Below are 24,635 nucleotides of genomic sequence, written 5' to 3'. Positions count from 1 at the left end.
GTCTCTGTTTATTGGAAATTGATCCTGGCTTCCTGTATTTTTGCTGGTGGGGTTAGAACCCCTGTGATCTCTCGGGACCTCCCATGGTTCCTGGCGTGCAGACTGAACCTCATGGTCAGTGCAGGTAATGACCCTTCTACTTGTTACTGTATGCCCTCCGTTACTGCTTTCTGGCCCACCCAGAGGAGAGTATGAAAGTCTGTGCTCAAATTGCCATCTTCCCCATCTTTCTTAAAAGTTATTATTTAGGGAAAAGTTATCTTTTCAAAAATGCTAGAATTAATATAAAGTCTCTCTGATGCCACTCTGAACTGCTTTAAGATGGGAACATGTCGCTTTCCTTCAAATTACTGTTTAAAGCCATGGCTTCAAAACCAAATGTAGTTTTTTTCTTAACGGGTTATTAATTGAGCTTTACTGGGCATGGCTTCTTGGTTATCTGACACCTTGCTCATGTTGATGGAGAATTGGTATTCTTAGGTTATAGTAGCCACCCCGTGGGGATTCAAGGGTAATGAGTTTTACTTCTTAGTCCGTTTTGTGCACTGTGGAACGGAATTGGCCTGAGTTTTGCAGTTTGGTTAAAAAGAAAGAAAAAGAAAGGAAGGAAGGAAGAAAAAGAAAGAAAGAGAAAGAAAGGAAGAAAGAAAGAAAGGAAGAAAGAAAGGAAGGAAGGAAGAAAAAGAAAAAGAAAGAAAGAAAGAAAGAAAGAAAGAAAGAAAGAAAGAAAAAGAAAGGAAGGAAGAAAAAGAAAAAAGGAAGGACAAAGAAATAACACTAGCTTTAGGTCAACTCGGAGCGCTTTTAAGCAATAAACATGTGGGTCAGATACCAGGCAAAAAGACGAGTAAGCCACCTGCGGAAGAAAGCTTAGAAATTGCTTCCCTCTCAACAATGTTTGCTGTGACCTCCCCTTATTGCTTTCCCAAATAAAGTCGGAGGACCTGTAGTCATTGCCCTTGGAATATGTAATTAGTTGCACAATTAAGTTTGGTGTCCTCAAGGAGTGGGGGTCAGGGGTTCAACAGGAAAGTGCACACAGTTTCGGTGTCTACCGTGGATGTTTAACTTTCTGTAACTTGGTGGTTTGGTTTTGGCAGTTTCTGGAAGGAATGAGAAGCTGGTGTGGGCGGCTCAAGGCAGTTGTTCTGTCGAGTGCCCAGGTGTCTTTTTAAGAATCGGGAGACGGGCGCCTGGGTGGCTCAGTCGGTTAAGCGTCCAACTTCGGCTCAGGTCATGATCTCACAGTCCGTGAGTTCGAGCCCCGCATCGGGCTCTGTGCTGACAGCTCAGAGCCTGGAGCCTGCTTCAGATTCTGTGTCTCCCCCTCTCTCTGCCCCTCCCCTGCTCATGCTCTGTCTCTCTCTGTCTCAAAAATAAAAATAGAAACATTTAAAAAAAAAGAATCAGGAGACACTGTGTCTTTGATGTAGGTCCTTCAGAGATCTCATGGCCTGGAGAAGCTTGTGTCTTCCTTGGCCCCACATCGCTAATGTTTCATGGAGCCCGTAATGGGATCGAGGATTCCGCTTATAAAGAGATGATGGACAGAAGACAGCAGCTAAAATCCCGCTGTAAACGTATAATCCGCTCTTTGTAATGTTAACGGCATAATTCATTTGTCGGCCCAACCACTCACACATTCATCAAATATTTATTGGGTACCCGAAATTTTCTGGGCGCCCTTCCGCCCTGCGTGGGGGCGTGCGGGACGTGGATGGGGCTCGTGGCCCAGAATCATGCAGTCCGGGAAGCACTCCAGAGAAGTGACTTTGAGCGTGGCGGGAGCGCAGCAGAGGGTGGGGACGGGGCGCCAGTCAGGGGACAAAGCATTCAGTCCAGAACATTAGCGGCAGATCCACTCCGTGTTCTCTGTTTTCACTAAAACTCACGTGGGAAAATACAGGAGGATAGGAAACATGACTCCCGAATGATGTCCAGAAAGTTTAAAAAATTCAATCCTGTTAAGGAATGAAAGAGTCTGGTTCTACCTCTGATATTCTGATTTTGGGGAACAGAAAGTCCTCCTTATTAGGTTGAACCATATGACGTCGCTGTTCCGGTCAGTCACAGCTGCTCACTTTTCGGCCGCTTCCACTGGGTCAGCACCACACAAACCCTGTTGCTTGATTGGGACTCCGCCTGGCCTGGGGTTGACAAAGCCGTGGGACTGAGAGAGTTCTTCACTCGCGACTGTCGCTACACTCGGGACGAACGTCCGTCGCGAACCGGCTTCGCGTCCAGAAGTGGAGTGAGTGTAGCTTAGCTCCCGGCAGTGCTGTGGTTGGACGGTTCTTCGGTGCCCTGATCGGGGCCCTCACTCTGCAGACCGGCCCCCGAGGGGCCGAGAGGTTCAGCGCCTGTCACCTCCCAAACACGTACAGCAGAGTCAGGCACAGGACCCCTTCCTCTGAGTCCTTTGCTTTGTCTTCTGCTCGCAGACAGTTGCTGCGAGGGGTCCAGACTCGGGGAGGCGTCGTGTGCCGGAACAGGTGTTCACACGGGCCTTTGAAGCAGGTTGGCACAATGAGTGTCAGGGCTCGAGTAGCTTTTATCGCGGAATAACCAGAGATAATTACATGGCTACTAATGAGAAGGGCTTTGTGTGACTTGTGGAACTTTGCCTGGAAAGTCAGTGTTCCCGAGGCCAATAATTTCCATTTCTAAAAGCTGTTAAATTGGTTCTTGCATTGTGCAGTTTCTGCGTCTGTGTTTTTCTTACAGAAAATAAGGCGTACTGTAAAAACAGCTTGGGTTTTTGCCCCCGCTCCCTGACGGAGGGCTGTGTTCAGCGAGGGAAGAAAAGAATACCTTTTGTGCACTACTATCAAGATGGCTTTCGGGGGGGGGGTGCGGCTGTGATGCGAGGGGCTGGTTGCCTCGGGACACGCGGGTCTGCCGTGCCGTGGTCAGGTCCTCTCCTGTGACTGTGGAGTGCTGCTCCCAGCAGATCCTTCTGGGCTTTTCATTTCTCAGCATAACCCCGAGGGGTGCGCGTGACATCCGCGTGATTGTCGTGGCCCGTTTTGGTTTCCCTTTGCCCCGAGTCCCTTGTCATTTCCCAGTGGCCGGCGTGTCCTTACGTGTGTCATGGGTGGGAGGTGGACGCAGCCTCAGTCCCCGCGCTGAGGAAGTGAGTTCTCCACCTAGCGTCCGTCTGTCCGACGGAGCTAACGAGAACAGCCTCCTCTTTCTGGTGCTTGCACACTCTTAAGACTTTCCCGATGCCAGATGCCCTCTCCTTTGAGCAAAGAGAGTAAGTTTTAGGCACAACCCCATTTTAAAAACAGCGTACTCAATGGGGCGCCTGGGCGGCTCAGCTAGTTAAGCGTCTGGCTCTTGGTTTCAGCTCAGGTCATGATCTCACAGGTTCGTGAGTTCGAGCTCCTCATCGGGCTTCAAGCTGACAGTGCGGAGCCCGCTTGGGATTCTGTGTCTCCCTCTCTCTCTGTTCCTCCCCTGCTTGCTCGCTCTCTCTCTCTCTCTCTCTCAAAACAAGTAAGTAAATAAACTTTAAAAATACTAAAAAAATAAGAGCGACATACTTCGTACCAAGTGAGTGGATGATTTAGAAGGTTTGGGTAAAGAGTTGGGTGGTGGGGACAGAGGGGGTGATCTGTACCAAAGGGACGCGGAGATGCCGCCCCGGGTTTCTAACGCCTCTGCCCCGATTCCCTCCCGCAGTGACCGAGTGCCGCGGGGTCCTGGAGAGTGTCCAGAGGTTCTCCCTGCTGCCCACCTACCTGCCCGTGACCTACCACATCAAGAACACCGACGTGTCCTTCTTCCTGAAGGAGGCCAACCAGGACATCATGAGAAACTCCAGCCTGCAGTCCCGCGTGGAATCCTTCCTGATTTACAAATCCAAGCGGCTGCCCGTCCTGAACGCCAGCTACGGGCCCTTCTCCATCGAGCAGGTGGTGCCCCAGGACTTAATGCTGCCCTCCAGCCCCTTCGGCTTCACCAGCAAGTTTTCCCTCAACTGGAAGCTGAGGGCGCACATCGTGCGGGACAAGGTGTACCTGAGCCGCCCCAAGGTGCAGGTGCTTTTCCATCTGCTGGGCCGGGACTGGGCGGCGCGGAGCCCGGGCGAGAGACTGCCCTGCCTGCGGGTGTTCGCCTTCCGGGAGACCCGGGAGGTGCGGGCCGGCTGCCGGCTGCAGGGGGCCCTGGGGCTGTGCGTGGCCGAGCTGGAGCTGCTGGCCGGCTGGTTCGGGCCCCCCACCGTGCTGGCCGGGAGGAAGAAGGCGCCGGGGCCGCCCGAGGGGAGCCCCGTGGAGCTCTACTATGCCGTGCAGCCGGGGGACGGGCGCGGGGACTGTGCCGGCGGCGGGGACGCCAGGAAGGGCAACTCCATCCGGCCGGGGAGGGACGGGCCGGAGGAGGCCGTGCCCCGCCTGCAGAGGATCGGGAGCGTCTTCCTCTACCAGACGGGCAGCAGGCCCGCCCTGAGGGAGCTGCGTCTGGACAGCAACGTGGCCATCCGGTACTCGGCCCGCACGGCGAGGCAGGGCGAAGTGCTCACCTTCCCTGTGGCCGTGTCCCGAAACTGCAGCGCCGATCGCTTCACGCTGAGGTGAGTTCCCCGGCGGCACCTGTCCGTGCGCACCTGTCCATGTGCCTCTGAGGCCACACGGTGCCTCCAGAGACCCACTCGTTGACCCCGAGCGCTGAGTTACTGCCTCCCAAGTTTTATGAACCCCCTTTTCTGGGAAAATAGAACGGGCTGTCCTTTCCCGGTAGGCAATTTGGTGGTGAAGACCTTTTCATTACAGGATGGTCCGGGCCCTCCCAGAGCAGCCCGCGGGACGTTGATGTGCGCCTTTGCCTGAGGGTGGGGTCTCCTCGGAAGTTGTAGGAATGCTAGCGAGGTCCCTTGGGGCCCTTGGAGCATCGGGGGGCCCGGTGCTCGCAGTTGAAACGAGTCGGCGAATGGGATCACGATGGTTGTCGGAAGGAGAGACGATAGGGTTTTGCCAACTCAAGTCTGTTCCGAGCCCGTGAGCTCTCAGTATGATACGGTACCAGCCTCACTCTGTTTCTCTCTGGAAGTAGAACGCAGTGTTCGAAATATAAAAGAGCACAACATGTGAAGAATATATAGTAGAATTTGTTGAGAGTGTTACTTACTTAAGAGCGTACCAAAGACAAGAAGACATTTAAACGTAGGACTGGGTACTTTGGGGGGAGAGAACGGGTTAGTTTTCTCTTTGGGATGTAATATGTCACAGAAGCTACTGGCCTTGGCTTGATTGGATTTTCATTAGATTGGTTTTTGTTTGTTTTAAACACAAGACAGACTTCAGTATACAGCTATCTGGGCGTGACTGATCGGGTCACTCAAAGTGCCCTGACGTTGTTAGCGAGCGCAGTGACGCGGTCTCACGTGCTAGGTAATGACATTTGTCATGATCCCTGAAAAGGGGCTGTTAGTGTACGTGAGACCCAGCGTCTGTGCGGCTTTTCGAGTTCACATGGTGATGCTCCTCTCGTCCTTCTCCACGCGGGCTTAATACCTGCTTTTTCTTTGTTTTCTTTCTCCCCTTTCTCTTTGGCTTTGTGAAGGGGTGGGTGAGTTTCAGAACAGATTCATTCTTTTGCTTATACGGTGCACATTTAAGCTTTGTTGATTTATGACCTCTTAATCTTGACCAAAGGAACAGAAACTAATGCACAACATTAATCTCACGGTTGAACGCAGCTGATTCCGGCAGGTCAAACCTTCGGCGTGGGCCGGCGGCACGGCTGGGGATTGACCACAGGGATTTAGGTCACGTAAACACATCTGCGGGGCTGAGGCCTCATTAGCTCTCCCTCCGTCCTCTGGAATCAGACCTGGATGCAGCTGGTCACAGGTCTGCTGGCTCTGTTCTCTGCCTCTCCACATACGGTCTTCTATAGTGTTCTTTGTGGAGGTGGCTGTTGATGTCGAGAGCTGTTCTGTTGAGACAAGGCAAAGGTTTGGAATAAGGGGAGCTTTGTTCTTGGGTGGTTTTGGACCCTCTGCCGTCCGGTAGATTTGCCAAGCGCTGATTGTTGATTTCCCGAACCCAGGGTGAAAACCCCAAACCTCTTGAAGCCTTGACTCTCCAGGAGATGATGTCCACATCCAGCTTTTTGGGGGACGCAGTTGCATATGGAGTATTACACTTCACAGAAAGCTTTGTAGCTGGTGACCGCCTCCCACACACCATGGGAGGTGCATGGTCATCAGAGTCCTGAGGGCCGCTCGGTCATTGGCGAGTGGTAACAAAGCCAGCGGAAATTGGCATTGCTGGGCCACATAATCCGAGGAGCCCACATCTTTGCAAAATCAGAAACAGACACATTTGAAACACCCCGGTGTGGCCACTTAGAAGGTAAAGATTTGAGCACTTGGGGTGTGGAGCAGAGGTGTGTTTGTTCAGAGTCCCTGGTTAGAAATTGGTAAAAGAGTTTAGTTTTTTGGTCACGATCATTGTGAACTTAATGTTCATATATGTGTGTTGAACCTGGTGAGGGGCACACCTTGTGCCCCTTGGAAAGCACTGATAACGTGTTTGCTGCATCCTTCACACGCTGTCGTTACTGGTGAGTCATTGGGGTTGGTGGTAACGGCTGGAGGTGATCCTGAATCTGGTCGAGCTGTTAGCGTTCAGTCTGATTTCTCATCATTAGAAAGTAGTAAGACCGTGTGTCTTTTTTAATGAAGTCAGTTTGACACTAATTTAGTATAGCCTCCAAATATTCAGAATGAGCGTGGGTCTGCTCCGTCTGGCTGGCCACCTGCTATAAATGACCCTGAAGGACCCAGACGCGTGTCCTCGGGGGCTTTTGTCTGCATTTGTGACTTCTGTTTCTAGATGCTCCATGAGGACATGCTCACGCAGTCAGGGGTGGGCTTAAGGTATACAGGTCAGGTGTCAGCAGGACATCCATGGCTACTGAAGGATGGCCAGAGTGGGAAGGGGACCAAATTCAGTGCCACCAGCAGGAAGGGGCCCTCCAGTCCATGCAGCTGCTGCCCCTTGAGCTCTTTGCCGAGAGTGGTTCACTGCCTCCTGCCACCTCCCCTGCTTGTTCTGAGCCTGTGACCTGAGTGTGGCACCAGGGCTAACACACAGGGCAGGAATCCAGTTGTGTCCTGCAAGTCATCAGGAAGGGCGGTTTAAAACCTTAGTTGTGTGTGTGTGCATGTGTGTGTGTGCAGGTGGGTGTGCATGTGTGTGCAGGTATGTGTGCATGTGTGTACATGTGTGTGCAGGTGGGTGTGTGCAGATGTGTTCATATGTGTAGGTGTGTGCAGATGTGTGTGAGCAGGTGCATGCATACATGTACGTGTGTGTGCAGGAGTGTGCATGTCTGCATGTGTGTGTAGGCAGGTGTGTGAATATGTGTGCATATGTGTACGTGTGTGAAGGTGTATATACAGGCAGGTGTGTGTATACGTGTGTGCAGGTGTGTGTACATGTGGGCAGGTGTGTGCGGATATGTGTGCACACGTGTACTTGTGTGTAGGTGTGTTTGCACAGGTGTGTATGTATATGCATGCGTGTGTGCATATGCGTGCATACGTATACGTGCGTGTGTTAATGCCCGGGTGTGTGTGTTAACTGTCGAGAAGACGAAAACTGGGTGGGGCTCTCGTCATCTTAGGAACTGTCTTCTCCCTCGTAGCTCCTGCTCTCCCGGACAGAGCTCCACAAAAGAGGAAAAACAAATAAATGCTTTCATTCCTTAGACATCTAAGGATCCCTTTTAATTTCAGGAAATGTTTTCCTTCAAGGAGACAACTGAAGCGTCCCATTGCAGTTGGGTTCTTTCTTTGTGTTCTTGCCTCCTGTTCTGTCCCGTCTCTTCCCCCACAGAGGGCCAATTTCAGAAGCATCCGAGGTCTCTAATCACCTGATTATGTGTCTGGAGGAAGAAGAGAATGTGGGCTCTCTGTCACATGCCCCCTACCTATTCTTCCATTCCTTTCCCCTCAGGACGTCAGTTGGAAAGGGGTCCGGGTCATCAGATCTGAACGTGGGGCTAGAGGCAAGTATTTGCATAATGTGAGCTTGGTTCCCGACCACTCCGGGAAGTGCAGGTGGAAAGGTCCAGAACAGTGGCACAAAACTCAGATGAATGGGGGCTTTTGTCAAAGTCAGAGATACTCTTAAGTTGGTTGAACCAGTGAGTGAATGAACACATCATTGATTATGAACGAACACAGGCAGTTTCCTGAGGTCTCTGCCGTGTCCCTCGCTAAACGCTCAAGAGCGTGTGACATACGTCGTGTCTGGCACGGTGGTCAGACGCGAGGTCGTCTCTGAATTAGACATTATTACCAAGGAGGTGTTCTTGCAAAGATGAGGGTTGTGAAGGCAGCCGTGAGAGAACAACATAGAATATTTGATGAGGGGAGAAAGGGGGCCCGGGATGGGTAAGGCTCGAAAGGGCTTCGTGGTGGCTTGAAAAGCCCTCTGTGCCAGATCCTGAGGTTGTTGGAGGATAATGTGGTGGCTCGAGACTGGCCCTGAGCTCAATTCACTTGAAGGGTGCAGCCTTTGAACCTGCCCTGACCTAGAATAGGGCCCTCGTCTTACTCTGTTCCAGGTAAGATATGCCCTTGTTGTAGCCAGTGATAGTCTTAGCTGCAGACCATAAATCTCCGTCTGGCTCATTTAAGAAAAATACATAAATAAAGGGCTTGCCGGATGTATATCGTGGGTCTCAAGAATTAATAAGAGAAGGGGCACCGGGCGTCGCGTCTGAGAAGAGGTGGACGGAACAGCCTACCCCCAGCACGTCTTCCCACCCGCCAGCGTGAACCCCTTCATCTGTCCTTGTCGTGCTCACAACAGGTGCACAGACTCTCGGGAGGCTCCCGCTGGCTCTCATGTCTACTTTTGCTGCCTGTGCCCGGAGTGACACAGGGGCCCGGTGTGGCTCCCATAATGAGACATAGGTTCCGGCCATTCCCTGCCTGTCACTAAGAGCGCCTCCCGCGGGAGGAGGTGTTTCCCTCATGGGGAACCTGGGGTGCCCTCGGAAAGGGGGTGCGTGCTGGGCCTCCCCAAACCCCAGCGAGGTCCCTGACACCCGTGGCTGGGACGCTAGTGGGCATTAACGGCCTCATGTGGGGTGGACAGCGCGTGAGAGGGGGACAGAGAAAGGAGGGCGTTCCGTCGGTTTTAAAGAAGCTTTTGGCTGGGGCGCCTGGGTGGCGCAGTCGGTTAAGCGTCCGACTTCAGCCAGGTCACGATCTCGCGGTCCGGGAGTTCGAGCCCCGCGTCGGGCTCTGGGCTGATGGCTCAGAGCCTGGAGCCTGTTTCCGATTCTGTGTCTCCCTCTCTCTCTGCCCCTCGCCCGTTCATGCTCTGTCTCTCTCTGTCCCAAAAATAAATAAACGTTGAAAAAAAAAAAAAAAAGCTTTTGGCTTTAGAATAGATGTCGACATACAGGAAGGTTGTGAAGTCGTGTAGGACAGTCTCCCGGCTGGTTTCCCGTGTTGTTAACATCGTACGTTAGTATGCTACATTTGTCACAATTAATGATCCACACTTCATTCGTATTCCCTTAATCGTTGCCCTCTTTCTGTTCCAGGAGCCTGTCCGTGATGTCATGTACGTGTGGTCATTGGGTCTCCTGAGATTCCTGTGACCGTTTCTTACACATTGTTTTTTAATTTTTTTTAACGTTTATTTATTATTAAGAGACAGACAGAGCACAAGCAGGGGAGGGGCAGAGAGAGAGGGACACGCAGAATCCGAAGCAGGCTCCAGGCTCCAAGCTGTCAGCACAGAGCCTGACGCGGGGCTCGAACGCACAGACCGTGAGATTGTGACCTGATCCGAAGTCGGATGCTCAACCGACTAAGCCACCCAGGTGCCTCAGTCACACATAGTTTTTGATGACCCTGGCAATCTTGAGAGTTTACTGTAGGGAGATGTGAAGAATGTGCCTCCAGGGGCGGGGGCCGTGGGAGGGGTGGTTTTCTGCTGGTTTTCTCAAGACGAGACCTTGTGAGGGGCATGGGGTTGAAACCACGGAGGTGGAGAACCACGGTCACCGCACTGCATCAGGGATGCGTCCTACCCGGCTGACCCACCCTGGCCGACGGTACCCTTGCCAGCGGCTGGGGGCGTGTCTCCCTCGCCCCGCCACCGGGAGGCTGCCCCCTTCCTCGCCCCCGTCCCCCTGCTCCCGGCGCTGCCTGCTTTGGAGGGACGCTCACAATTAGAGTGAGGTACGCAATTACTGCATCTCCTTGAAGCCGTCATACCTGCCTGAGTCCCTCGGAGTTCTGCAGGGGTGATGGGTTTGTTTCCGTAAGGGCGTCTGGGTATTGATTCTACAGTTTGGGTGATAAGCCAGTAGAGCGGGCTAGGTTTCTCAGCCTCGCGCTGCTGGCATTCGGATCGGGTAGTGTTTTGTTGGGGGTGGGGGTTCAGCCTGTGTCCTGCGGCCTCTCTGGCCTGCACCTGTGAGATGACGAAGGACAGAAACCCCAGTAGTGACACCCCCACAGTGTGCCCGGATACTGCCACACGTGCCCTGCGGGAGAAGGCACCCCAGCAAGTTAAAGACCATCGAGTGAGATTCTGGTCCTTGGGGACAAAAGGAAACATCTACAGAGGGAGCTCGCCTCTTACCCCCAGGGAGTTTCAGAGTTTAGAGTGAAGGCGACATTCCGTGCGCTCACGTTGTCCTTGGGAATCTTTTAAGCCGCACGCAACGTACCTTCTTTCTTCCACTAGAACGTCTGCTCCGTGAGGCAGAAACCGTTCGCGGCTTGCACTGGAAGCACGTGAGGTCAAGGTCAGCGAAAGTCAGCCACAGGCATGGACTTCCTCTTCCCGTTGACCGGGGAAACAGCCACAAGGGGGAAAGCCGCGAAGCCCAGGAAAGCATTCCACACGCTCCTGTCTTGCTCTGGGCACCAGGGCACCCGGCTGGGGGCTGGGGGGGCACAGGAAAGAGGGTCTCCACACTCCCCTCCAGTGTCTGCCTCTTGACACCGCATCCAGGGATGTGGGAGAGGAGACAGAATGAGCGGACCTGAGTAGACGTGGCGGTTCTCGTCTTCCTCGTGGTTCTGGAAGGTTCTCTTGGGGACGGGTGGACCGACGTGTGGATGTGGTTTTGGCAGAATGTGCGGGTACGGCCTTGGAAACTGCTGTCCGTCCTTCCACCAGAGGGCCGGTCCAGCCGGAATGCCTACAAAAGGGATTTCTTAGGATGGTCAGCCTTTTGGGTTTAAATGCTGTAATCCTTGCTGTTATTTTCGGGACGGACACACAGACCTTGTCTTGAGCCGGGTGCTCTGTGGTCTTGTCTGACTCTGCAGACTCCCGGCCACTCCTGTTTGGCCCCTGTCACTTTGGGCTGACCTCCAGGTCCCTAGAAGTGCCTCGGCGTCATCTCACCTGCGTCGTGGGGCCACCCATGGTCCCCTTGTCAACCAGACTCAGAGCCGCGGGAGGGAAAGGGCCCTGGTGCCGGCACCCTCTGGAGCGCTCTGATGGCCCAGGGCTGGGCGGGGGGTGGATTTCAGTCCGCAGATCTGGGTGAGCAGGCTCAGGCTGGCTCATTCTGCATGTGCCCCCCAACCTCCGGGCACAGGGCTGCGTTTGTGGAGGGGCACCCTATGCCTGGGCGAGGAGAAGTCAGACATGGGTTTTGGCCCTAAATGTCATCTGCGCATGAAAGTCTCCATGGAGACGTCCCTGTCTCAGGTGGTCTTGGGTCAGCAGCTTTGGAGGGAGCGTCTTCAGTCCTCCTCCTGCACATTCAGATTCTGTCTGTGTGGGTATCGCTTCCAGGCTCCTCTGAGGAAGCCAGCGGGGACGTGCGGGGCCCGGGAGCCATGTGAGACCCCGGAACACGGCAACAGTAGGAACCATGGTGACAAGAGTAGCCGGGGCACCTGGATGGCTCAGTCGGTTGAGCGTCCGACCTCGGCTCAGGTCACGATCTCACGGTTCGTGAGTTCGAGCCCCGCGTCAGGCTCTGTGCTGACAGCTCAGAGCCCGGAGCCTGCTTCCGATTCTGTGTCTCCCTCTCTCTCTGCCCTTCCTCCACTCACACTCTGTTTCTCTCTCTCTCTCTCAAAAATGAAGCAAACATTAAAAAAACTTAAAGAAATGTTTAAAAATAATACTAGCCAACACTTGTTATTTGTGTCAGACCCTGCTTAGAGTGATTCACATGGTTTTTACACATTTAATCCTCGAAAGAGCCTTATGAATTGGCCACAGTTATTACCCGCCTTTCCAGAGGGGGAAACGGAAGCACAGAGGGTCACACGACTTGCCAGAGTCCCTGGAGCTTAACACATCGACTTAACGTCCTGCGAACACACCCCTGCTGTCACACACCCCAGAGCACCTGCTAGAAAATTCGTCTTCGCAAGTGCAGGCTGGGGGGGCAGGCTCAGCCTCTACGTCACTTAAGAGAACGAGTTCCCGGGAGTGTTCTCACTGTTTCCCAACCGTTTGTCCAGTGGGAAGCCTGGCGCTGGGGACTCAACAGCGAGCAGATCACCCGGACGGGGCCCTTCCCCGAGGGATCGAGCTGTGGGGAGCAGGTGCCCACGCAGGCCAGTGCTTTCCAGAGGAGTCCGGCGAAGGTGTGTCCAGCATCAGCCACTCCGGTGGGACCCCCGGTCACGGCGAGTTCGGCGGCTGAGGGACGGTAGCAGATTGCGGTGGCCCTGTCCCAGCGTGTCACACGTGGTAGCTATGATGCGGAACAGAACTTTCAAATCCAAGGGCCGAGTTCACCTGCTGGAGACCACATGGGGTCTGGGAGGAGGGCACAGGGTGTGTTGCCCGGGGCCCCAGGCACCTGGCATTGTCCCTGACTTTGTGCCCTGGGAAGGCCATCCAAGCTCCCAGAGCCTCAGTTTCTGGTGTCGTGGGGTGTAAGTCAAAGACCACAGGGAACCTTGAGCGTATCGTGTGGCATCGGATTGGGCATTCAGTAAGTAGCCCACCCACCGGGAAGTGTGTCAGGGAACGGCTGAAGTGCAGACGTGACCCGGAGTCCCAAACAACATTGTCAGTTTACTCTGCAAAGGGCGGAGTTAACACGAGGTTCACGTTACGTCTGCCTTAACCGGAAAGGATAATAAAAGCCATGCGTGCTTAAAGCTGCATGCAAGGCATTTCCCCGGATGACTGAGGGAAGCCACTAACTCAGCATATTCTGGAATGAGAAGGTAGAGTGAAGCCAGACGTCAGCCTCCCTCCTCCCAAATCTGAAGGTATAAAAAGTCAGTGGATGAAAAAGTACATCAGCAGAAGTAATACCAGCATCAACAGACACAGAAAGGACTGGTGGTGGGGTGAGCCAAAGAGTGAGACAGAAGTTTCCAGAAATCGGCCCCGTGCATCCACCCACAGCGCGTGTGTTCCCCTCCCACGAGCCTCTGTGAGGGGAGACCACAGGGTCATGGGCTCAGCATGGCTGTGCATCTCCGACGTCCTTCCCATGGGGAGGCAGGCTCCGGTCCCCCTGACCTTGCCCCGACCTCAGTGCACCGCTTTCCCAGTAGAACAGGGCAGTCGCGAGGATCTGGGGGTCCGAGGCTAGCCCGCAGCAAGCTTTGACCTTCCCCCAGGGTCTCCAGGAGCACTTGTTCTTGAAGCCTGAGCTGCCACATAAGAAGGCCAGCTCGTCTGCACGGACAGGGAGGGACCAGGAGGGCCCGGGCTTCTCGCCATCCCGTCGAGGCCCCAGACGCACGAGGGAAAGAAACTCTCTGGGATGCTGTAGACCAGGCAGCGATCTCAGCCGGTGACCTCAGCAAGTTCCAGGGGGAACGCTTCGACCTCCCAGCAGAGCCCTGCTCCCACTTCTGGTACGTGAGGTTGGCGTGTGTAAGAAGACCGTGTTGTACTTTGTCGAGCAGCGGTCGTGACACACGCGCCAAGGACGGAGGACGGAGCAGAGCAGGTGCCTGAGGTCACTTGCTATTCAGCTCCTTCCCACCTTCTCTTGCTCCACTGGGTCCGCCTTAGAACCTGCGTTCCCCACACGCCCTACACGGACCGCGTCGGGCTTCTGAGTGCACGTGGCCGAGGGGACCCGTTGGCAGGAATCTTGCGTGTGGGAAGACGAAGTCTGCGTAATCGTCTTCTGGCTCGCTTTGTGGTCCCGGCTCAGGTGTGAACGCCCCTCCGTGGGGCAGCCGTGCCCGGGCTCCAATTCCTACAGGGAGACCTTGCCATTGGCCCCTCGCGGCCCCAGCTCTGTGCTGTGTCCTCCCGACCCAGGATAGCTAGCAGCGTCCCGCAGGTGTGGACATCCAGGTCGCGCCACCGTTGTCTGGCCGGTCTTCCGGCAAGTTCTGCACCTCTTACCACTACTGTGTATGAAAGTGCTCTGGTCGGTTGTCTGCTATGGGATCTCATCCCTGACGTGGGGGTAGCACTTTGAGGAGACATCTTTTTAAAAAATTTTTTTCAACATTTATTTATTTTTGAGAGACTGAGAGAGACAGAACGTGAGCGGGGAGGAGCAGAGAGAGAAGGAGACAGAATCCGAAGCAGGCTCCAGGCTCTGAGCCGTCAGCACAGAGCCCGACATGGGGCTCGAACCCACAAACCGTGAGATCATGACCTGCGCTGAAGTCGGACGCCTAACCACCTGAGCCACCCAGGCGCCCCATTGAGAAGATACCTTTAATGGAAACAGAATATCTCATCTGATGGACTCCACCTTGTTCCAGATGCAGAAGACAGTCATCGGGGTTCTCATCTGTGTCGGTCTCAGCTGGGAGCACAGGCCCGAAGGTCTCAGGCAGGGAAGAAATGAATTGAGCGACACAGAAAATGTAATAAATAAGATACGAACTTCGAAAGACCTACAGGCAGCAGAGAGAGAACACAGCGGGGCAAGATAATATATTTGTCTCCAGTCTGTGAACTTCCTTGTGTGTAGGTGAAAAATCAGTGCTTGTATTTTTTTCCCTTTCTTGTGTTGGGCAAGGGTCCAAGACGCAGAGGTGAACTGGAGTACGCACCTGAAGCCCAGGATTATCCAAGCGCGCAGAAGATGTGCACACGGGGTTGAGTGAACTCAGGCATGGAGTATTTGGAAATAGCTGCATACAGGGAGAACAGGGCTCCCTCCGTCAAGCCCTGACTGCGCTCTCTTCCTCTCTCCCTGACCCCAGGCTGTTGAAAGCTCGGGTGTTGATAACACATTTTGAAAGATAAAGCATGCCAAGTGAAATTCATCCACAGCACGTCAGCGCTGATGGAAGGCCTGGGTCTGGGTCAGAGTTGTCCAGGTTGCACACAGACCCGCTTAAAACAGATGGCAGGACATTCTGTAAATACGTTGCGGGCAGGCAGGAAGGAGGAAGGAAGGAAGGGACGGGGAAGGAAGGGAAGAAGGACAAACATAAGAGGACGAATTTATTTTGGAAGAAAACGTAAACCAAGAGAAAAAACGGAGAGACTTCTCTGTGAGTGCTTAAATGGCTCGGGAGTTTTTTTAAAAAAGAATATGAACTTAATATATCAAGAATTCAGATATGCAAAGAAAACAAAGATAGAGGCAGTAAGGTAGACGAGAGAGCTAATATGTGAATTGAGGCCCCAAACAGCATAAAACGGAAATTACAACTAAGGAATGCTGCAGAAAAAAAAAAAGTTAAAAAAATCAATACGAAAGTATCACCTAATTATGAAATTTCAATCATAATGAAATAGTTAGCTAATCGTTCAGGCAGAATAAATATTCCTAAGAACTTAAAGACGTGGGTGTGCTGTGTTCAGAGACAGAAAGACGGAATGTTGTGAAAGTGTCCGTTCTCCCCAGATGACTACGTAGGGGCAATGCAATTCTAATAAAAATACCAGCTGGGATATCCTTCAAGGAGCTTGACAGGTTGAATTTTAATCTGTATGAAGACCAGAAGGCCAAGGATGGGTAAAACACTAAAGAGAAGACAAATGCAGATAGGTCGCTGAAAGTCCATAACCATGCAAATATGAGACTTCGTGTGACAGAACTACCATTATAGATCTGTGAGAAGGGATATATTTTTCAAAAATGGCACTGGGGTGTTATCCAAATGAGAAAGAAAGGAACCCAATCTCTATTTCATGCCATTTATACACATCAATTGCAGATCAATTAAGTATCCAGAGGGGGAAATAAAGGAAATCAATGTAGAAGAAAACAGTAAAGAAGTCTTTATAAGCTCTGCGGGGAAAAGATTTCTTCAAGAAGATACCGGAACAGTGACCACCAAGGGGACAGCGATACTTTTGACTACGTGTGAAACATAAGTACTTTTTTAAAATCAAAAAGCAAACCATAAACTTGGGGAAGGTGTTTGTAACACATCAGACCGACAAAGAATTAGGATGCATAATATATAAAGAATGCCTAGAATTCAACAATTAAAAGCAGATAAACAAATAGAAAAATGGGTTAGGGACTCTCTCGGAAGAGGAAACACAAAGCAGCAATAAATTTAAGAAAAAATACAACATCTCACCAGAAATTAGGGAAAAACAAATTAAAACCAAAATGCATTTCAATTTTATAACCACCCGGTTGCCAAGAGTCAGGCAGCCTCCTCCTCTCCAGAGTTGTTGGAAAAGCCTCATCTCTTGCTGTCGGAGGAAAACACCAGAGGGTTGCTGGAGGGGTTGTGCGTGGGGGGATGGGCTGAATGGGCAAGGGACTTCAAGGAGGACACTTGTTGGGATGAGTCACTCGATTCTATGCCTGAAATCATGTTTGCACTCTATGGTAACTAACTTGGATGTCAATTGAAAAACAAGAAAGTGGTTTGGAGTTACCCCATAATAGGAGAGATAAGCATAGACCGTGACACGAAATTTCCACTTCTGAGGTATAGAACCTAGAGAAATTCTCGCACTTGTCTGCGAGAAGGCCCCCAGCAATATCCGCAGCCATGCTGTCATTAATGGCAGACCCCAAGTGACCATTGCCAGGATAATGGATAAACAGATTGGGACACATTCCTGCAGTGGGATCCCACGCATTCATGAAGACTGTTCCATTACAGCGAGAGACATCAGTGTGAGCAACCCCTGATCTCTACTATGGAACGGAATCGAAAGTTGCAGAAAAGTACGTTTCTGTGAAGATGTGATGTAGGCATCGAATTAACAACAAACGGCTCGTGGATGATGGATATATGCATTCATTTAGGCGCAAATGTAAAAGAACAGGGGAATGAATACCAGATTCAGAATAGTAGGTGTCAGTGGGGAAGATGAGGATTTTATGGGGAGGAACATACAGGAGGTTCCAAAGACATTCTTCATTGTGCTGCTTATTGTACATGGCTTGCTTACTGTCTTCTAAAATGTCCATGCATGATACACTTTTTAAACTGTGTGTGTGTGTGTGTGTGTGTGTATTTCCACCAGTGCTTTATATATACTTAAGTGTGTGCATGCACGCGTGTGTGATACATGCCAAATTTTAAAATATTTTGTCAAGAAAAAGCAAGTCTCTGTCACAAGGGGAAGAAATTCAGGCTGGCATGAGACTTCTCCACAGAAACATTGAGCACCATTCAGTGTCAGAAGATAAGAGAGCAATGACTACAATTGCTAAGTGTTCATTAAAGGCATTGGTTATTTTACGGTCACATAATGTTATTTCACGGAATACTATATAGCTATTATGATATGAAAGTTTTGCAAAGCATTAGGTGCAAAAAAGTGAAGTGCAAAAGATGGGATAGGATGGATGGATAGATGATAGATAGGTGGGTGGATGGTTGGATGGATGGATAGACGAAGGATGGGTGGATGGATGAATGGATAGATGATGGATGGATGGATGGTAGGTGGATGGATGGATGGATAGGTGGGTGGATGGATAGACAAATAGATATTGGTAAGTCTTCTTTAACTCTTGCATCTCAGGTAGAATCCCACCCTTCTCCATATCATCTTGCTTTAATTTGTGTGTGTTTTTTAAGATTTTATTTTTAAGTGATCTGTACACCCAATGTGGGGCTTGAACTTACAACCCCCAAGAGTTGCATATGCTCTACTGACTGAGCCAACCAGGAGCCCCTTTAATTTGTGGGTTTTTTTTTTAATTTTTGAGAGAGAGCGAGAGCAGTGAGTGGGATAGGGGGCATAGGGAGAGGGAGAGAGAAAGAATCTTAAACAGGCTCGACACCCAGTGTGGAGCCGGATGCGGGGCTATGTTTCACAATTGTGAGGTCATGACCTGAGCTGAAATCAAGTCTGATGCTCAGCTGACTGAGCCACCCAGGCGCCCCTCGTTTGTGTTTTTTTTTAACGTTAATTTATTTTTGAGACAGAGAGAGACAGAGCATGAACGGGGGAGGGTCAGAGAGAGGGAGACACAGAATCTGAAACAGGCTCCGGGCTCTGAGTGGTCAGCACAGAGCCTGACGCGGGGCTTGAACTCACGGACCGCGAGATCATGACCTGAGCCGAAGTCGGACGCTCAACCGACTGAGCCACCCAGGCGCCCCCTCGTTTGTGTTTTAATAGAAGTTACCATTGCCTGAAATCCAGCTGTTTCCATAAGTGTGCTTTGCCCGTGTTAGTGTTCTCTCTCTGCAGACTCCACGTGAGCAGGCATTTGTCTTTGTGGTGCATCCACAAAAACCACAGTGCATAGATCTCAATAGAGCTCTGCTGACTCAATGCTTTGATCAATTTAAAGCCAAAGATCTTGACAAATTTCAAAGGCCCAGAGAGATTCTTTGCATGTTAATGGAGCCCAGATTTGCTGACGCTGAATTGGGACCACCTTTACCCATGGCCGTACATCTCAAGACTCTGTGGTTCGATTTTTCCCAACTCTGGTCTTAAGGCTGGGGGTTTCCTAATCTTAGCATGACTGAGATTTTGGACTGGGTAATTCTTTGGAGCGTGTGTTTGTGTGTGTGGTGTTCTCTGACAGTGTTGTATTGGATGGATGGATGGATGGATGGATGGACAGACGGATGAACGGATGGACAGATGGTGTATTTTAGGGTACGGACAGCATCCCTGGCCACCACCTACTAGTAGATGGCAGTGTGCTTTCCTCTTCTGTTGTGACGTCCAGAAATGTCCCCAGACATCGCCCAGTGTCCCTTATCCTAAGGAAACCTTTCCTTCTCCTCAGGGAATGAAATATTAGTTGAAGTCCAGATTTGTCTTCTGGCTTACACAGTAATTTGCAATGAGGTTTGTATCCATTTTCTTTGACTTGCCATGATTTAGATTTCTCCACCTTGCTCTCACTGTGTTTCCTAGGCATTATTGGTGGAAGATCTCATTTGGGTCTGAGAACGAGCAATGTTTTCCACTTCCTACATTCTGTTGAGAGGAAACGGAAGAAGCAGAGGGAGGTGTTGAGGGTCCCAAAGCCCCATGCTAAGAGCAAGCAGAGTATAGCAGAGCACTCTTGGTTCTGGAATAATACACAGAAGCACCACATTCTACAGGGCGAAGCCCGCATTCTGGGTGTTGTTTAGGATGAAAACATAAAATAAATGTGGCTCAGGTGCCCCTCTGCATCAGCACTCCTGTATCCCTTGGGTAAATTCCTAGCAGTGCTATTGCTGGGTCATAGGGTAGATCTATTTTTAATTTTTTGAGGAACCTGCACACTGTTTTCCAGAGCGGCTGCACCAGTTTGCATTCCCACCAACAGTGCAAGAGGGTTCCCGTATATGGTTTTACTCTTATGTGGATCCTGAGAAACTTAACAGAAGACCATGGGAGAGTGGAAGGGGGGAAAAAAGGTTAGAGGGAGGGAGCCAAATCATAAGAGACTTTTAAAAACTGAGAACAATCTGAGGGTTGATGGGGGGTGGGAGGGCGGGGAAAGTGGGTGATGGACGTTGAGGAGGGCACCTGTTGGGATGAGCACTGGGTGTTGTATGGAAACCAATTTGACAATAAATTTCATTACAAAAATAAAAAAAATTAAAAAATTAAATCATTTAAATTAAATAAATTTAAAAAAATAAAATAAATGTGGCTCAATCTTGAAGTGCCTTTTAAACCAAGAATTATATGGATGACAGACTCTTTTTGCGGTGTGGTTTGTTGTGAAAAGATGCCCGAACGCGGTTACTTTGATACAACTAGATGCACGTTATGGGAAGAAAATGACGTTTCTGACATTCTCTGTATGGGTAGAATCTAAGTGCATGAAAAACCATCTTACAAAAATTTAAGGTGGATTTTTGCATTCCCTTTGCCAGACGGGACATGTTTGCAGGTGCTGCTCAGAAAATGTGCCCTTTCTAGAGCCTGTTTCAATTCCCTGCTGCCTCCAAAATTAGCACCTGATGCCCTTTCCCGTTGATTTGAGGAAGATTTACTTTAATTCTGCTTTTCACACTCTGGACCTGTTACAGCAGAGAAAACTCAGGGGCGGCTGCGGTCTGTGAGTCTGTGCACAGGAGTCCTGTCAGTGCTGGGCTGGTGGGGCGCCCATACCCGTGCCTAGAGTTAGCCTTTTCTCCCTACAGACCTGTCATCTTGGAGAAGGGGCAGAATTCATTTTCCATAGTAGATTGCCCTCATTGTCCCCTATCCATTTTGTAGATGGAGCTGGCCTATTTCTGTTGTATTGAACCTCTGAGTCAGAAAGTTAAGGGATTCTCAGATTGGCAAAGAGCAAAGGTTTGATATTGGTTGTTTTTTGTTTTTTTCCCAGAGAAGTAGGACATTGCAGCTGGGTTCATTAGACACAGCCAGCAGTCAGATCCTAAAAATGCAGACTCGGAAGCTATCAGCGTGGTATTTTGATTGTCTGCTCCCTGCCTCTTGTGAGGGTGTGAGTGTAATTCCAATACCAGTATGGCTCCATTTACGTGACATTCTGGAAGAGGCAAAACCCAGGGATGGAGAACTGATCAGTGGTTGCTAGGGATGTGAGGGGAGATGTTTGGCCACGTCAGGAAAGCACAAGGCGGGTATTTGGGTGATGGAACTGTTCTTTATCTCTTTTTTAAATAAAATGTTAAAAAGTGTTTAGGGGTGCCTCGGTGGCTCAATCATTTAAGTGTCTGACCTCAGCTCAGGTCACAATCTCGCGGTTTGTGAGTTCGAGCCCTGCATCGGGCTCTGTGCTGATGGCTCAGAGCCTGGAGCCTGCTTCAGATTCTGTGTCTCCCTCTCTCTCTGCTCCTCCCCTGCTGGTGCTCTGTCTCTCTCTCTCTCTCAAATTTTTTAAGTGTTTATTTATTTATTTTGAGAGGGGAAGGAGGGGCAGAAAGATGGAGAGAGAAAGAATCCTAAGTAGGCTCTGCACTGTCAGCATAGAGCCTGACTTGAGGCTTGATCCCACGAACCGTGAGATCATGACCTGAGCCACGCTCAAGAGTTGGGTGGATGGTTAACCGACTGAGCCATTCAGGTACCCCAGGAACTGATCTTTATTTTGATTGTGGTGATGGTTACCTGAATCTAGACAGGTCTGAAACCTCATCCAGCTCTCTCCCTAAATACTTAGGTACACTTACACGCGTACGTATACGTGTCCGCGTAGATTGCATGATTCCATGAGCCTATAAAATTGTCCAGACTCAACAGACATTTGACGTGGATGAATTATATGAAACAATATAGATTTTTGACCTCATATTTTATTGTCTAACACTGACCATGTTACTAGTGTCAGTGGGAAAAGCACAGGTCTTCTTCACCTGGGTCGTGTCGGTCTGTATCTTCGTAAGCATAGATGTTCTGCTTACCTCGGGTCACCTAAGCTACAGTCTTGCTCTTTGTGTTGGTTGGAGTATGTAACCCCGGAAGCTGTAGCGGACCAGCGCCTACTCTCAGTTGCTTGGCACAATAAGTGTGTGCTCCCTGCTCACCCCAAGTCCACTGTTCACGCCGAGCAGCTTCCACGGGGGATGTGGGGACCGGGGCTCCCCTGAGGCCCAGCCATCCTCTGGGACTTAAAGTCCTTCACTTCCAGCTAGTAGATAGGGAGCCAGCAGTGAGAGTGTGGAGGATGGTGGAGGAGGGCTTCCAGTCCTGGAAACGGACGTCGCGTTGCGCGGATGCCGTTGGCCAGACGCCGTAGGCCGCTTGCCCAGGTGTAGCAGACGGTGGAGACGCGAGGCCTGGCCGTGTGCTCAGAAGGAGCTGGTTTGGTGTGTACATAGTGGTCATTCCACATCCCCCCTGGTTTTATTCTCGGGCCTCCACGGTAGAAAATGAGCCTGCCTGAGCCTTTACCCTGAAGCATGATCTACCTCTTGTGGTTGCCGTCTTTCATTATCATGTGTGGTGATGCGGTGGGAATTCTGTAACTAGAACACCCCAGGGTCTCTCGGGCGGTGGCACATCTTGACCCTTAGCGTGGCTCTGGTCTCGGCCCTCACCCCCCACCGTCTGATTCCCACGTCTTTCCTCTCCAGCTCGTGACCTAATGGAATAGCGACCCTCCATTCCCCTCAGCTGACTGCTTCCTTGCTGTCCCCGTCTCGTGCTCTCAAGGTCAGATGAACTACAGTCTCTCCTACGTTTTCAGATTAGGGATTGTTCACTTAAATAGCCGGTCTGGGTGCCTTTGTCCTTCTGTTATTCAGGGACCGCCACGTAGACCGGTCCTTCCGCTCACCATTTTGGTCTTCGGGGTCTCCCGTCCCCGGGCCCTCACCCGCCGCACCTGTGGCCACTGCTCTGTCCCCTCCACGTTGTTCAGCTGCTCAAGCCCCCCTTCTTTTTTCTATATGGCTTCCCTTCCCACTTTGCCTGGCCCTCTTTTCTCATTTTCTTACACTCCCTTTGGTAGTTACCCAGTGTTCAACACTCTTTCATTGACCTCAACAGCCGTATTATGATTTCTGAAGGGCTGATAACCCTTCCGTGGGCCAGGGTCCCCACCCTATTTACTTCTTTCTATCTGAGTGCGTGCACCTTCAGTTACTGGGATGCATTTTCCCCCTGGAGACCCGTTTTTAATTTAATGTTGGAAGCCTATTGGAAGCGACTGTCATACCAGCGACTGGAGCTCACATGCTCCGTTGAGGGTCCACCGTGGATCTCTCCGGGCCCCTCTCTTCCCCCGAGAGCGGTACAAGCCCCCGAACATGCCGCGGGCTGCATGTGTGGCTTCTTTCCTCTGGCCGCAAAGGTTTGCTCTTCGAACCTCTTGGCAAGGAGCAACGTGCAGCGGGAGTTTTATATATCACGTTAGTGTTTACTTTTTCTGTCTGTCTCCTCGCTTCCTGCCAGACGGAGCTTTCGGTGTCTCCTCACCCCTGAGAAAGGAGCATCAGAATCGGTTCCAAAGTTTTTAGGAAAAGCTTCCAAATTCAGACGCGTTTTTTTGGCTTTTGCAAGTGGGGAAGAGATCTGGTGCAGACCCGTGGCAAATGTAAAACACGTGTGTCTCCCAGGGTCCCTGGGCACTTGGCTCCGGGGGGCTCACCCCCTGGAGTTCGGTTCTGGTGGAGCCATGGCCGCAGACGCATGCCTATAATGGAAACGGGTCTTAGGGGCCCCTGGGTGGCTCAGTAGGTTAAGCGTCTGACTTGGGCTCAGGTCATGATCTCATGGTCTGTGAGTTCGAGCCCCGCATCAGGCTCTGTGCTGACGGCTCAGAGCCTGGAGCCTGCTTCGGATTCTGTGTCTCCCTCTCTCTGCCCCTCCCCCACTCACACTCTGTATCTCTCCCAAAAAATAAACATTAAAAAAATAAAAAAAGTAGTCTAATATATAATACGTATATATAATAATACATACGTACATAATATATAGAAAACAATAGCGTAAGTAGTCTCTCCCCATGGAGACTCCCATATCCGAGCTAGAAAGTTAAAAAACCCGCCTGAAACTATTTACAGTGACTTGGAGGATAAGGAAGTGCCCAGTTGGTCCTTGTATGAGAGGGAGCGGTATTTTAGGCAGAATATTCAAATGCAACACTTTCCCTTTGTGACTGAAAGAGGCTGACGCCCTCTGCTTCGAACCTTGGACTTGCCACGAGCACTACGCTCTGGTGCGTCTGGTTCTCGCTCATCTTGGACACGAGCTGGTTTCCAGGCTTCTCCCGGGTCTGTCAGCAGCCCTGGTTACAGAGCCCTTAGGCTGGCACGTTCCATGGGTGACGGGAGCAGGTCCCGATGCTGGTAGGTCTAAACCTCCTTCTGGTTCTTAGTTTTCTACCCGGGTTGACTTGGGCCGGTTCTTCCTGGCACATCACGGCTGTTGTGGGAAGACCAGCAAATCACCCCACCCGAGATGGCCCGCCCGTCGGCCAAGCTGGAGGCAGTCAGTCTGAAATACGGTGGCGTTGGGGACCTTCACCAAGCCTGCTCTCCTACTCAGCGGCAGCCAGAGTCTATGCAGGTAGCAGGTGCTGGCCGTACCCCTATGTGTGAAGGTGACAGGGTGTGGTTAAGAATGCAGGCTCCTTGGGTCCCCCGAAGGTCTGATTCTTCAACCACAAACTAGGGACAGGTTCAGCATGCACCCCTTGTGATGGGAAATGCATACAAGTCACTGAGAAATGGTGCTTTGCATACAGGAGGTGCTCAGTAAGTGTCAGTGGTTACTGCCCTTTCTACCACCGTTGCTGCGTTCAGTGATTTTGTGTCTGTGGTTTTATTCCAAGGACTGACCAAAATTGAGCATCCCTCCCATCTCCGAGCGAGCCTTCTTTCTGAGGTTTTTGAGGTT

General features: G+C 51.1%; 1 protein-coding gene across 1 annotated transcript in view; it reads left to right on the top strand.

Annotated features, from left to right (window-relative positions):
• TMEM132D (transmembrane protein 132D) overlaps positions 1-24,635 on the top strand; it is a 558,090-nt gene that overhangs the window by 145,004 nt on the left and 388,451 nt on the right. Inside the window, exon 2 of the mRNA XM_047093229.1 lies at positions 3,685-4,576. Coding sequence (XP_046949185.1) covers positions 3,685-4,576 — 892 coding nt within the window. The remainder of the gene's footprint in view (positions 1-3,684; positions 4,577-24,635) is intronic.

This window comes from Lynx rufus, unplaced genomic scaffold (assembly GCF_022079265.1).
Source record: "Lynx rufus isolate CCGP_SWC_20201006 ecotype Redwood Valley unplaced genomic scaffold, mLynRuf1.p SCAF_33, whole genome shotgun sequence".
In the NCBI taxonomy this organism is placed as follows: Eukaryota; Metazoa; Chordata; class Mammalia; order Carnivora; family Felidae; genus Lynx; species Lynx rufus.
This window is presented reverse-complemented; position numbering and strand designations above follow the sequence as displayed.